Raw genomic sequence first — 11,561 nt, forward strand, 5'->3', positions numbered from 1 at the left:
AAAAAAAAAAAAAAAAAAAAAAGACTATTCTGGAGTCTCGAAGTGGAAGCCCAGTCACAGACCACGATTTTCATGGGACCAAAGAGCCTTTTGGCAGAAAACTGAACCCCATCTGGCATCTGAAATGTGTAAACCGTCTGGGAGACCAAAAGAGGCCAGGCTGGGCGGAGAGACAGAGGGACCCCTGAGGGGAGCCATCATGGGTGAGGCAGGGTGGCATGGTACACACTGGGAAGGGAGTTGGGGTGGGAGAGTCGTGGATACAGGACTTTCAAGTGAGCTGCTGCTGGAGGGAGAGGCCGGGCACAAAAAACCTCAGCCTCCCAAGGTGCTGGGATTACAGGCATGAGCCACCATGTCCAGCCATTTCTGTGGTTTAAAGTCATCCAGTTTGTGTCATCTGTTACAGCACCCGTGGGAAACATACAGATGCCATCTTCTCCGTGTCTGTATCTACATTTTTTTTTTTTTTTTTTGAGATGACAGTTTCACTCTTGTTGCCCAGGCTGGAGTGTGATGGCGTGATCTTGGCTCACTGCAACCTCCGCCTCCCTGATTCAAGCGATTCTCCTGCCTCAGCTTCCCAAGTGGCTGGGATTACAAGCACCCACCACCACACCCGGCTAATTTTTTGTATTTTCAGTAGAGACAGAGTTTCACCATATTGGCCAGGCTGGTCTCGAACTCTTGACCTCAGGTGATCCACCCACCTCAGCCTTCCAAAGTGCTGGGATTACAGGCGTGAGCCACCGCGCCCAGCCTTGCCCATCAGGTTAGGTGTTTATCAGCTGTCTAGAGTGACTGAACAGGTATGACTTGGGGGGCAAAGGACACATTCTCCCCTCCATCCCCAAGATCCACCTGAGAGGCAGTCACCAGAGACGCTGCCAGCGCTCTAACTGCAGAAGCAGGACAAGACTCGGCATCTGATAAACAGTCAGTGCAATCAGTGTCCCTGGTGTGAGGATGACCTTGGAGGTGCTTCTTTTTAGAGCCCACCTGAGGTCAGGAATTTTTTTTTTTTTCGAGACAACATCTTGCTCAGTCACCCTGGCTGGAGTGCAGTGGCATATCACTGCAGCCTCAACCACCTGGGCTCAAGTGATCTTCCCACCTCAGCCTCCCAAGTAGTTGGGGCTACAGGTGTGTGCCACCATACTTGGCTGATTTTTAAATTTTTTGTAGGGACGGGGGTCTTGCTATATTGCCTAGGCTGGTCTCAAACTCCTGGGCTCAACTGATCCTCCTGCCTTGGCCTCCCAAAGTGCTGGGATTACAGGTGTGAGCCACTATGCCCAGGCCCAGGGATCTCTTTCTGTCTGTACCCATCGCCCTGTGGGCCCCACCCTCCTAATTTTCCTTCTTATTGGTGGTGGCCTGTGGTTTTCTTCCTGTTGACCAGGACAAAGTTCCCAGCGATCACCCTGCCCTCCCCTTCTGTCTCCTCTCCTGTCCCACAAGGGTTTGAACTTCCCAGTTTCACCATGTTTAACATACCGCCTCATCTTTAAAAAAATTTATTTGTATTTTTCTGACACAGGGTCTCGCTCTGTTGCCCAGGCTGGAGTGCAGTGGTGCAGTCTTGGCTCACTGCAGCCTTGACCTCTCCGGCTCAAGCCATCCTCCCACCTCTGTCTCCCAAAGTGCTGGGATTACAGGGGTGAGCACTATGCCTGGCTTACTGCCTCATCCTGTTCCCTGAGGTTCTAGACCTCTAGGGTGTTGTCCAGAAAGAACAGGGCCATGCGGAAGTCAGCAAAGAGAGAGGCCGATTGAACAGCAGGCTCTTCTCAGGCATTGCCAAGTGGCTGTGATTAGGATTGGCCACCAGGGGGTGCCATGGAGCCACAGAGTCTATGAAGGGAGAGAAGAGGCCTTTTGGGGAACCCTGGATTGAAGGTGGGGATGCCCAGCTGAGGTCTTGGACATGATCACCCTGCCAAACCGAGCCTAAGGAGATCTCTGGTCAGTCCTGAGAGGTCTGTCGAGGGTCCCTTCTAGCAGGCAGGTGGGCCTCAGAGAGCCAAGAAGGGCCCTGGGAGAAGGGGACCCAGAGAGCGGAGGAGTGCAGGTGGTGGGTGGGCGGGGGCATTGGGATGGGGTCACTCCACGGTCAGGGGCTGTGTCCCAAACCGTGTGGGTAGGAACAGGAGCTTCCTCTGCGGGGGTTTGAAAGAGTGCACCTGTGAGGACACTGAAAACCAGCAGGAGAATCATGAAGACAGGAACCAGGAGTCTCATTGTGAGATGCAGTGAGTCCCACCAGCGCAGCAGTGGCTGTGCATGTCAGGAGGTTTTGCCCCTCCCACTTCACCTGTTGGATGGCTCTGAGCAGGTTACTGAACCTGTCTGTGCCTCGGTTTCCTTCTCTATAACATAAGGTTAATACTCATTTGGCCGGGCTTCCGTGTGGATTAAAGGAGACACGTATCCAGGGCCCAGCACGTAGCAAGTGCTATAAGCAGTGGCGCTCACAGGCTGCCAGGACAGGAAGGACCCTCAGAGGTCTGTCCCAAACTGTGGGTAGGAGCGAAAGCTTCCTCTGTGGGGGGTCAAAAGAGTGCACCTGTGAGACGCAACCTCCAGGACCCCCAGGAGCCTGAGATGGACAGGGGATCTGCACTGCCGGATGGGGCGCAGAGGCGGGCGCTGGCGCGGCAGGGGCCTGGGGGATTGGGCAGGTGCCCGTGAGAGAAAAGCTGAGGGGCGCAGGATGGGGTGTGAGCTGGAGGGCAGGGGGTAGTCAGGGCTGACTGGGAGAGGGGCCTGCATCCTGAGGGAACGCCAGCACCAGGTGCCAAGGCCCGGGCAGCCATGGGAATGGGTGGAACCAAGGTCAGTGGCAGTCAGAGAGCTTTGTAGTTGAGATGTTTGGTAGAGCAACCTCCTGAATATTTAAGTAAACTTGAAGTAGAACATACTTAAAGTGCACAAATCGGTAGCTTGAATTCCCACCCCCTCTCCCACATAAGAGGTGGGCTTGTCCAAGACGCCAAGGGACAGAGGGGGAAATCGCTGGTGCCCAGCCAGTCGGTGACAGAGCAGGGATTAGAGCTGGACCCCTGAGGCTAAGCCCCATGCTCTCTTCCCCAAACCCTGGGACCTCAGTCAGCCTCTGGTAATCCCTTCTGTGCCCAGGGCACCAGAGCTGACATTTCCCTTCAGCAAGGCAGGGGCAGAGGCTGCCAGAGCCCTGCTGGCGTCATCCTGCCTGGGATAGCTTGAGAGGTGGGGTGGGGGGATTAGAAACCTCTGAGAACAGCACCACAGGCTGCCCTGGTAACATCTGCTACTACAGCCTTGCAGCCAGGAGTCCTGGATTTTCCTGGTTCCTGTGCCCGCGGACAGGTCCCCAGGGCCACTGGCTTTGTGGAGGGAACACGGTGCCCTCTCCACAGCCCAGGTAGGTGGGACCCCAGCTCCTGACTCTCAGCCTTCAGGAACAGGAGCTTCCCTGCTTGGAGCTTCTAGACATGGAGGGAAACATGGAAGTCATGGAGTTTATTAAGTGTCTTGGAAGGTGGGGGGAGGGATGGCCTCCTCTAAGAACTGCAAATCTGCAGGGTGTCTTGGGAGACAAGAGTGCCCAGAGAGGCATGTCCGATGAGCTGGACGTGTGGGGCAGGGGGTATCCTATGCATCCTCCTTGCCTGATCCTCCCCATCCCCCAGGCCCTCTGCAGCCCCCGGCTCCCTCTAACCTCCCCACCCCCCACCACAAATCCTGCATGTGTGTGGCCCATTCTGAGGCCATCTGGATAGAAATAGAGGCTCCCTAAGGGCCCACTTTGATTAAGGGGCTTTTTCTCTAGGACCAAGGGCTGAGACTACCTAAAAAGCTCTCCGCCACAGGATCTTGCACCCAAAGAACCAGAAGCCTCCCTCTGGGGAGGTAAGATAAACCACATGAATGGTGGGGTGGGGGGCCCGGGTACCCACCCACTGCACTGTTGCATTAGATGTGGTCAGTGGAGGGTCAGGAGTCCTGCCTCCCCGCTGTGGGCAGCAGGGTTGGGGTGCCCCAGGCTCCACTGAGCCCTGCTCATCCCTGCCACCATCTCTGCGGCTCAGAAGCACCCAGAAGGCACCCTGAGACCAGTGTCTGCAGGTCTGCAAGGGGACAAACCTCCAGGGATCCTTCTGGCTGCGAGGGAAAGGTGGGGCGACAGTGCCAATGTTTGTAGTGCCTGGTAACAGCCTTGAAGACCAGGTACCCGGGGAATGTGCCCATTGATTTGGGGGCTGGCTCCACCCCAGTTCCGGCTACAAAAGAGGCCAGATGCACAGTATGGGGCCAGACTCCCTGGAGATGAGGATCAGACCCCTGCCCCTTGCTGTTCTCCAACAGGTGCTGGGAGGCCCTCCTTGGCTTAGGAGGCCACTTCCAAAGGTGGGGTGCCCCGGGGAGGCACCAGTGGCCAGGATGTCCACGCAGAGCACCCATCCCCCAAAACCTGAGGCCCCGCATCTGCCACCTGGGATCCCGAGCTGTCAACGGCGCCATACACTCCCCGCCAGCGAGTTTCGCTGCCTCACCCCGGAGGACGCTGTCAGCGCCTTTGAGATCGAGCGTGAAGGTGAGTGGCCCCGCACAGGGTCAGAGGGAAGCTCCACTCTGGTCCAGTTATCCTGTGGGGAGGAGACCCTTGAGTCTCCTGTCTTGGAGGCTGGGTCCCAGAGTATCAGACCATGTGTGCGCTCAAGAAAGTGGAGGAAACAGCAGTCCTAAACCCCATTTTCCTGGGGGGAATGGGGCATTTGAGTAGACACTCGGGGTGCAGCAGACAGTGGAAGTGAGGCACAGCGACTACCAGTTGCCCACCTGAGCCTCCTGCCACAGCCTTCATCTCCGTCTTGGGCGTCTGCCCCCTATACCTGGATGAGATCCGGCACTTCCTGACCCTGTGTCCAGAGCTGTCCTTGGGCTGGTTCGAGGAGGGCTGCCTTGTGGCCTTCATCATCGGCTCACTCTGGGACAAGGAGAGACTCATGCAGGTGAGGACGGGGCTGTGACGCCCAGCTCCAGGGAGGCCTCTGAACACAGAGGTCAGCCAGATGGCGGGGAGGGGAGCCCAGGGGCTGGGAGTTCTTCCTCCAGAATTGGAGAGATGCATATAGGCCACAGGCCCCTCCCAGGGCAAGACGCTCTGGGTTTTCAACTTTTCTCCATGGGGATGGGGGTATGGCTCCCAATTTGGGGCCCTCCTTGGCTGGGGCGGGAGCCCTGACCACAGGCACCCAGGGGACACCTGCTCCCTGCCTGGGTCGGTGGTTGGGGGGGAGCACTCATCAGCAGAAGTGACCTGGGTTCTCATCCATTGCTCGCCTCCAGGAGTCACTGACGATGCACAAGCCTGGGGGCCACATAGCCCACCTGCACGTGCTGGCCGTGCACTGCGCCTTCCGGCAGCAGGGCAGGGGCCCCATCCTGCTGTGGCGCTACCTGCACCACCTGGGCAGCCAGCCAGCCGTGCGCCGGGCCGTGCTCATGTGCGAGGATGCGCTGGTGCCCTTCTATGAGAGGTTTGGCTTTCACGCCGTGGGCCCCTGCGCCATCACCGTGGGCTCCCTCACCTTCACCGAGCTCCACTGCTCCCTGCAGGGCCACCCCTTCCTGCGCAGGAACAGCGGCTGCTGAACTGGGCTGCCCACCTGGCTGCCAGCGTGATCCCCGTCTCTGCCCTGGGCTCCTTAGTTCAGCTGAGCATGGAGACAGCAGTTTCCAGAGAGTGGAGAGAGCAGGGCTAAATAAAGAGATGGGGTGGCTTCTCACAGTCCGAGCTGGAGTGGTGTGTCCTGTCTGTTCCCACGAGGCCTCTGGACCTCCTGTGTTCTGAACTCTGTGCCTGAGAATGGGCTGAGTTGGTAAGCAGGGACAATGGGAGGCACTGTGGGTTCCCTGGCTCCTTTCCTCCTCCTGGCAGGTGGGCAAAGGCACCAAGGCAGCATCCTGACAGCAGCCCATTGCTCAAGGGGGGTCCTTATTCTCCCCAGCCTCGTGGATGCCCCTTCTCACCCTTAGCCACTGGAATGGGGATAGTGGGGAGCAGGATGGGGCAGAGGCGGGAGGCCTGTGCTGTGGAGGCAGCTTGGGGCAGGGAAGCTGGTGCAGGGCCCTCTGCCCATGGTAATCAAGTGGGCATACCCCGTGCCGCTCCTCAGTGTGGTGGGTGAGGCACCGGTACAGGGAGTGGACTCGTCCCCAGGTGGGGTAACAGGACAAGTGCTGCGCCTTCTCCTCAGCGCCATCCCCATCAGGGCAGGCCACCCTGGGCCCAGGCAGCCCCCTCCCTGCCCTGGAGCCAAGGCAGAGCAGGTGGGAGTGGGAACCCCCGGGGCCTAAGGATTCAACCCAGCCGTCCCAAGTGGACCCCGGGATCTCCCACGTGACCCCAGTCTGCTTTCTGGCCCAACTAAATCCCCAAGATGCTCCACAAGTTTTCTGCTGTCCACTGGGCCAAACCGCTGTCTCTGAGCTGCTGACGGCTGACCTCTCACCCCCAAATCTTAGTTTCATGCGACCTGAGGTCTCCGTTGAAGACAATACTGCCATAAAGAATATTATTTAATCCATCAGACGTCATCCGTACAAAGTTAGCGTTACTTTTAAAAATGAAGACCATGATATAAACTGGTAAAAAATGGGCCTGATGCTTCTCGAGCACCCCCTGGGAGCAGGCCCTAGGGTGGCTCCGCCCAGTCTCATTCTACCTGAGGTCTGCTTGTGTCTCCTCGCTTGTTCTCTGCCCCCAGACCACGGCCAAAGCCTTTCCCACACTGTCCCATCTGAGAGCCTTTGGACGGGCTCACAGGGCAGAGGTAGGAGGAGAAACAGGAAGGGGCATGGTGGGCACCCAGCCCTTGGGGCAACTGAGGGCACAGCCACGTCCCCAGCGAGGGCACACTCCAGTAGTAGTGGGGGAGAAGGCACCAGCAGAGACAGCGCTGAGGACCCTGGGAAGAAAAGGACCCTGCCCCAGGAGATGGTCCCAGCAGGGAACGGGATGTTGGGACCTGGAACCCAAGGCTCAGAGAGGCAGGTGCCTTGGGTGTGCCCGAGCTTAGGCCAGGATCACACAGGCCTCACGCCCCCGAAAAATCCCGCCTTAATCAACCATCTCATGTGAAGTCAGCCTCGCCTGGCAAGGGGGAACCCGGGTCCAGAGCCCGGGCACTGTCTTGGGTCTCTGGCTCTCTGGCACGCAGGGCGCTCTGCAGAGGGCAGCCCTCACAGGCAAACTCTGTGCCAGCAGTGCTGAGGGGCAGCGTGTGGCCCAGCGGTCAGTGCAGCACCTGGTCCAGCTCGTACTTCTCACAGAAGCGGCTGGTGAAGGGGAAGCAGGTGAGGTGCTCGATCCAGGGCCAGTTAATGGGGTAGATGTACAGCCAGAGCACGAGGGCGGCGAAGAGGCCGGCAAAGGCCAGCAGCGACACCAGGATGAGTGCCCGCTTGCGGTACTTGTCGCTGGTGCCAAAGGTGATGTAGGGCAGGAAGGCGAAGGCCAGCAGCAGGCCACTGAGGAAGCCGAAGATGTGGGCAATGTTGTCGATCCAGGGCAGGAGGCCACAGATGAACAGGAAGAGCACAATGGCCGAGAGGTTGAGGAAGGCCTTCCAGGGCCTCTCCAGCAGCGGCCAGCTCTGGAAGAGCTCCACGAAGAGGCAGGCGAGGAGGCCGAACTGTGAGCCGGCCGGGCCCACCTGGGGTGGGGCAGGGGAGACGCGGCTTCAGGCATCGGGTGGGCGGCCTGGGCCGGACCTGCACCCCGGGTCACCCCATCCATCAGCTCCTCCCTGGCAGGCAAGGCTGAGGGGCGGGGGGTCGGCAGGAGCTGCTGGACCAAAGCTGGGCCTGCTCCACCCATTCTTTCAGCAAACACTGAGTGCCTACTGTGTACGTGCCTGGTGTGGGTCCACAGGAGTAAGCAAGACAGACAAGCCTGTTCCAGGCTGCACACGGTGGGGGAGGACGGACGCTGAACAAGCTAGATCAGTCAGGTGGAACTGATCAGACTGCTGAGGGTGCACGAGGCCATTTCCTACCACTCGACCTAGATACCTAGCATACTGTCAGGCAGTGGGCACGGTAATGAAGACAAATGAGGTGGCAGAGGGACAGGGTGACTCAAGAGCATCACTCTTCCCTCTTGCTGGGATTAAGAGACCAGCCAGTAAGCCCCCAGCTTAGCTGTCCATCCGCTGTGGAGCCCAGCACAGGAGGGGCCCCGTGTCCCTCTGGCAGATCCCAGGTGGGTGGAACAGAAGCAGCAGGGCTGGCTCCCTGTGTGCAGAAGGGGTCCCGTCCTCCACATCCTTACCTCTGCCCGGTATGGGAGGAAGATGGCGCTGGCGAGGTTGCCTGTGATGCCGCTGAGGATGAAGATGATGGCGATACGGTGCCAGCCGGCCAGCTTCTCCAGGTCCCTCAGGATGGTCATTTGAAAGACCACAGACACGAGGCAGTGCACCATGCTGGGGGAGGGACATACCAGGCAGCGGCCTTCAGCCAGGCACTTCAGGAGCAGTAGGCTTTGGCGGGTTGGGCCGGCCATGCCCTGGCCCAGGAACCTTTCCCCAGGGGTCTGGCTGGGCAGCCATCACAGGGGTCGGGTTCGGGGGCAGTGAGGAACCTCTTACCCAGCGTGTAGGAAGAGAGACAGCCAGAGCCTGTAGAACTGATCTGGGACCTCAGGATTGAGGAAGGGCAGCAGCCCACACACCTTGTCCAAGCAGTGTACCTGGGGGTGGGCGTATGGTGCTCAGCGCTCCAGAAGCAGGCTGAGTCTGAGGCCCCGACATGGGAGGGAGTGTGTGAGCCCCAGCCCCAGCAGGCTTCCATGCCCATCGTTCTCTTCTCCACTAACCCAGGCCTGCCTCGCCTCACCTGGGAGCAGAGCGTTGCTTCTTCATGGAAATAGCCGTGCATGAACTCACAGTACTCCCGGGTGGTGATCTCACAGCTGGGGTGGGGTGGTGAGGCAAGAGGGGACATCAGGGCGCTGAATAACTGCTGCCCACCTTGCCCAGAGCCCAGCACCTGGCTACAGCAGGCATCGCTGGCAGGAAGGGGGATGCCCCTTCCAGAACCTTCCACTCTGGAGCAAGCTCCCTTCCTCCAGCTCACACCATGGGTAGCCCCAGAGCAGGGGAGGGAAGGACAGTTATCAGAGGGCATCAGCCCAGTGGCTGTAGGTGGTGACGGTGGAGGAGCAGAGAGCCCACAGGAAGCCGCAGCTCAGGGGGCAGTGGGATGGCTGAAGCCAGGGCCCAGGTCGCTCACCTGCCCTTGGTGCCAATGCAGCAGGGGCGGCCCTTGATCTCGCAGTCCATGTGCAGGAAGCCTGTGTGGTTACTCCTGGCCTGCTCTGTGCAGATCTGCCAGGAGGGGCACAGGCATGGGAGTGGGCTGTGCAGCAGGCAGGTCCCCCGTCCCTGACCTTCCCAGACCACTCCCCGCCGGGGACACTCACTCACCGGCCACTTAGTGATGTCATCGGGCCAGATGTGGGCACCGCTGGAGGCTGGCTCCTCGCAGGTCCTGGAGACAGGGTTCAGATTGGGCTGTGGCACACCCAGCCTGCCACGTCCACCTACTCACCTCCCTGTGGGTGGCTCAGATGGCTTGCCCATGCCTGACCCTCAGGCCCAGCAGAGGCTCCAGGCCCTACCTGGGGTCCTGGTGGCAGACAGCCCCCGAAGTCCGCTTCTGACCCAGATCAGACTTGTCCATGGGGGGCCCAGTGTCATCCTGCCACTTGACAAAAGTGGCCAAAGTCTCCTGGAGGGCGGAAGAGGACTGGTCGGTCATGCCGGGCCCAGGTCACCCCCACTGGAGTGGGCAAGGACAGAGGCTTTTCCATCTCCCCAGGGCTCAGTCTCATCTGGGGGGGTCTGGGAAGGATGGGGCGGGAAGGAGGGAACGTGGCCCTTGAAGGGCCCGTCCACCAGGCCAGGGCAAGTGGAGTTAGTCTGGGACTAGGGTCTGGCCGGGGAGGGAGGGAGGGCCTGCCCCCACCGAGCAGTCCTTCCGCTGGGTCTGGATGCAGCCCGAGTGGTCGTTCTGGACGCAGCAGCCCGAGTCCCGCTCCAGGTCTCGCTCCCGCAGCACCAGCTGCTCGATCTGCCGGTCCTTCCGGATGCAAGGCGAGAACTTGGCGCCCAGGTGGATCAGGTCAATCTGGAGAAGGGAAAGGGAGAGGAAGGAGAGAGGGAGTTTGAGCCCCAGAGCTGGGAGGGGTCCATCACTCCACCTCTGTCCCGCAGAGTCTCCCCTTGATGAGGAGCCTGCGGGTGGGTGAGGAGCCCACCTGCCCAGCTGGGGGTGACAGGGCACAGGGACTCCTGGCTCAGATGATGTCCCCCAGCCTGGGCCCTCACCGAGCTGGGGCCGATCCAGAAGTTCTCCTGCTGGATGTACTTCACGCTCTCGTACACACCTTTGTTCCGCAGCACCTGTCACGGAGGTAGTGCAGAGGAGGCCTCAGAACAGTGTGGGCCCTGGGCATGGGGGGCTGCGGCAGCTGTCCCCAGGGAAGAGCCTCCAGGAAGGGGCCAGGCTATGGCGAGCCTGAGCACCGCCCTGCTGGGGCCAGATTGTTGCGGTGGGAGGGATTAGGTACCCACGATGCTGAGGCCTCCTGGGGGAGGCTGGGATCCCCAGCATGGAGCCCGACCCGACTCACCAGCTGGGTGGTGACATGCTGGGCAAAGCCCACAGGTGCGATGCCATACGTGCAAATCACCAGCAGCGTGATGATGATATGGACAAAGGTCAGCCAGTAGGTGAAGTAGGGCCTGTGCAGAGAGGCCTCAGGTCAGCCGAGCTGAGCTCCTATTCCAACCTCCAGTCCCGGCCACGGGGCCACCCTGGCCCAGTCGCATGGCTCGCCTGGGCTCCCTGCTCTGCCCTGCCAACTCATCTCAAACCAGAGCAACTTTTAAGATGATCCTCCAAGCATCTCTCTCCTGGCTTAAAACCCTTTGATAGCTTTCCACAGGCCTTGAGACAAATTCCAAAATCACCCCCTCTTGCTGGCTGCAAAGCTTTGCCTGCCCAACCACCTCTCTGGTCTCTTTGTCTGCATTTCCTGGGATGCACTTTGCCCTTGCAGCCCCAGGGCGTTTCCACATGACACCAGTTTGTCCTGACCACACCCCCTCCCCACCAGCTGTTCACTCTCCCTCTCTGTCCTCCTCCGGGACACCCACCACACCTTTCATTGCTTGTTATTTTATATACATATATAGATATAGATAGAGAGAGAGAGAAAGATGGAGTCTCCCTCTGTCACCCAGGCTGGAGTGCAGTGGCGTGATCTTGGCTCACTGCAAGCTCCGCCTCCTGGGTTCAAGCGATTCTCCTGCCTCAGCCTCCCGAGTAGCTGGGATTACAGGCTCCCACCATACCCGGCTAACTTTTTTTTGTCTTTTTAGTAGAGACCGGGTTTCACTGTGTTGGCCAGGTTGGTCTCGAACTCCTGACCTCAGGTGATCTGCCCACCTAGGCCTCCCAAAGTGCTGGGATTACAGGTGTGAGCCACTGCACCTGGCCATTGCTTGTTA

General features: G+C 59.5%; 2 protein-coding genes across 4 annotated transcripts in view; one reads left to right on the plus strand and one right to left on the minus strand.

Annotated features, from left to right (window-relative positions):
• The first annotated feature begins 1,856 nt into the window (after positions 1-1,856).
• On the plus strand, positions 1,857-5,772 carry AANAT (aralkylamine N-acetyltransferase). Of its 2 annotated transcripts, XM_011950193.1 has the most exons (5): positions 1,857-1,892; positions 2,918-2,926; positions 4,348-4,576; positions 4,840-4,994; positions 5,332-5,772. In XM_011950193.1, the coding sequence occupies exons 1-5, from the start codon at positions 1,857-1,859 to the stop codon at positions 5,635-5,637; spliced, it is 735 nt and encodes a 244-aa protein (XP_011805583.1). In that variant the 3' UTR covers positions 5,638-5,772. The 2 variants fall into 2 exon arrangements, with proteins under 2 accessions (XP_011805583.1, XP_011805655.1); XM_011950265.1 differs by lacking the exons at positions 1,857-1,892; positions 2,918-2,926 and adding an exon at positions 3,224-3,403.
• A 771-nt stretch (positions 5,773-6,543) lies between these two features.
• The window catches only part of RHBDF2 (rhomboid 5 homolog 2 (Drosophila)), a 21,728-nt gene continuing 16,710 nt past the window's right edge, over positions 6,544-11,561 (minus strand). For both annotated transcript variants that reach the window (XM_011950444.1, XM_011950377.1), the window contains 10 exons: positions 10,682-10,793; positions 10,377-10,451; positions 10,015-10,176; positions 9,668-9,777; positions 9,474-9,537; positions 9,280-9,374; positions 8,884-8,959; positions 8,637-8,737; positions 8,318-8,471; positions 6,544-7,700 (listed from right to left, as the gene is read on the minus strand). In XM_011950444.1, the coding sequence (XP_011805834.1) occupies positions 7,281-7,700; positions 8,318-8,471; positions 8,637-8,737; positions 8,884-8,959; positions 9,280-9,374; positions 9,474-9,537; positions 9,668-9,777; positions 10,015-10,176; positions 10,377-10,451; positions 10,682-10,793 (1,369 nt within the window). In that variant the 3' untranslated portion in view covers positions 6,544-7,280. The remainder of the gene's footprint in view (positions 7,701-8,317; positions 8,472-8,636; positions 8,738-8,883; positions 8,960-9,279; positions 9,375-9,473; positions 9,538-9,667; positions 9,778-10,014; positions 10,177-10,376; positions 10,452-10,681; positions 10,794-11,561) is intronic.

This window comes from Colobus angolensis, unplaced genomic scaffold (assembly GCF_000951035.1).
Source record: "Colobus angolensis palliatus isolate OR3802 unplaced genomic scaffold, Cang.pa_1.0 Scaffold1, whole genome shotgun sequence".
Lineage (NCBI taxonomy): Eukaryota > Metazoa > Chordata > Mammalia > Primates > Cercopithecidae > Colobus > Colobus angolensis.

Bases quoted from the DNA above. Each gene is read 5' to 3' on its own strand.
- AANAT (XM_011950193.1), top strand. From the start codon at position 1,857: ATGAAGGGAGAGAAGAGGCCTTTTGGGGAACCCTGG. The intron at 4,577-4,839 runs GTGAGTGGCCCC...CTCCTGCCACAG, and splicing joins CTTTGAGATCGAGCGTGAAG to CCTTCATCTCCGTCTTGGGC. The intron at 4,995-5,331 runs GTGAGGACGGGG...GCTCGCCTCCAG, and splicing joins ACAAGGAGAGACTCATGCAG to GAGTCACTGACGATGCACAA.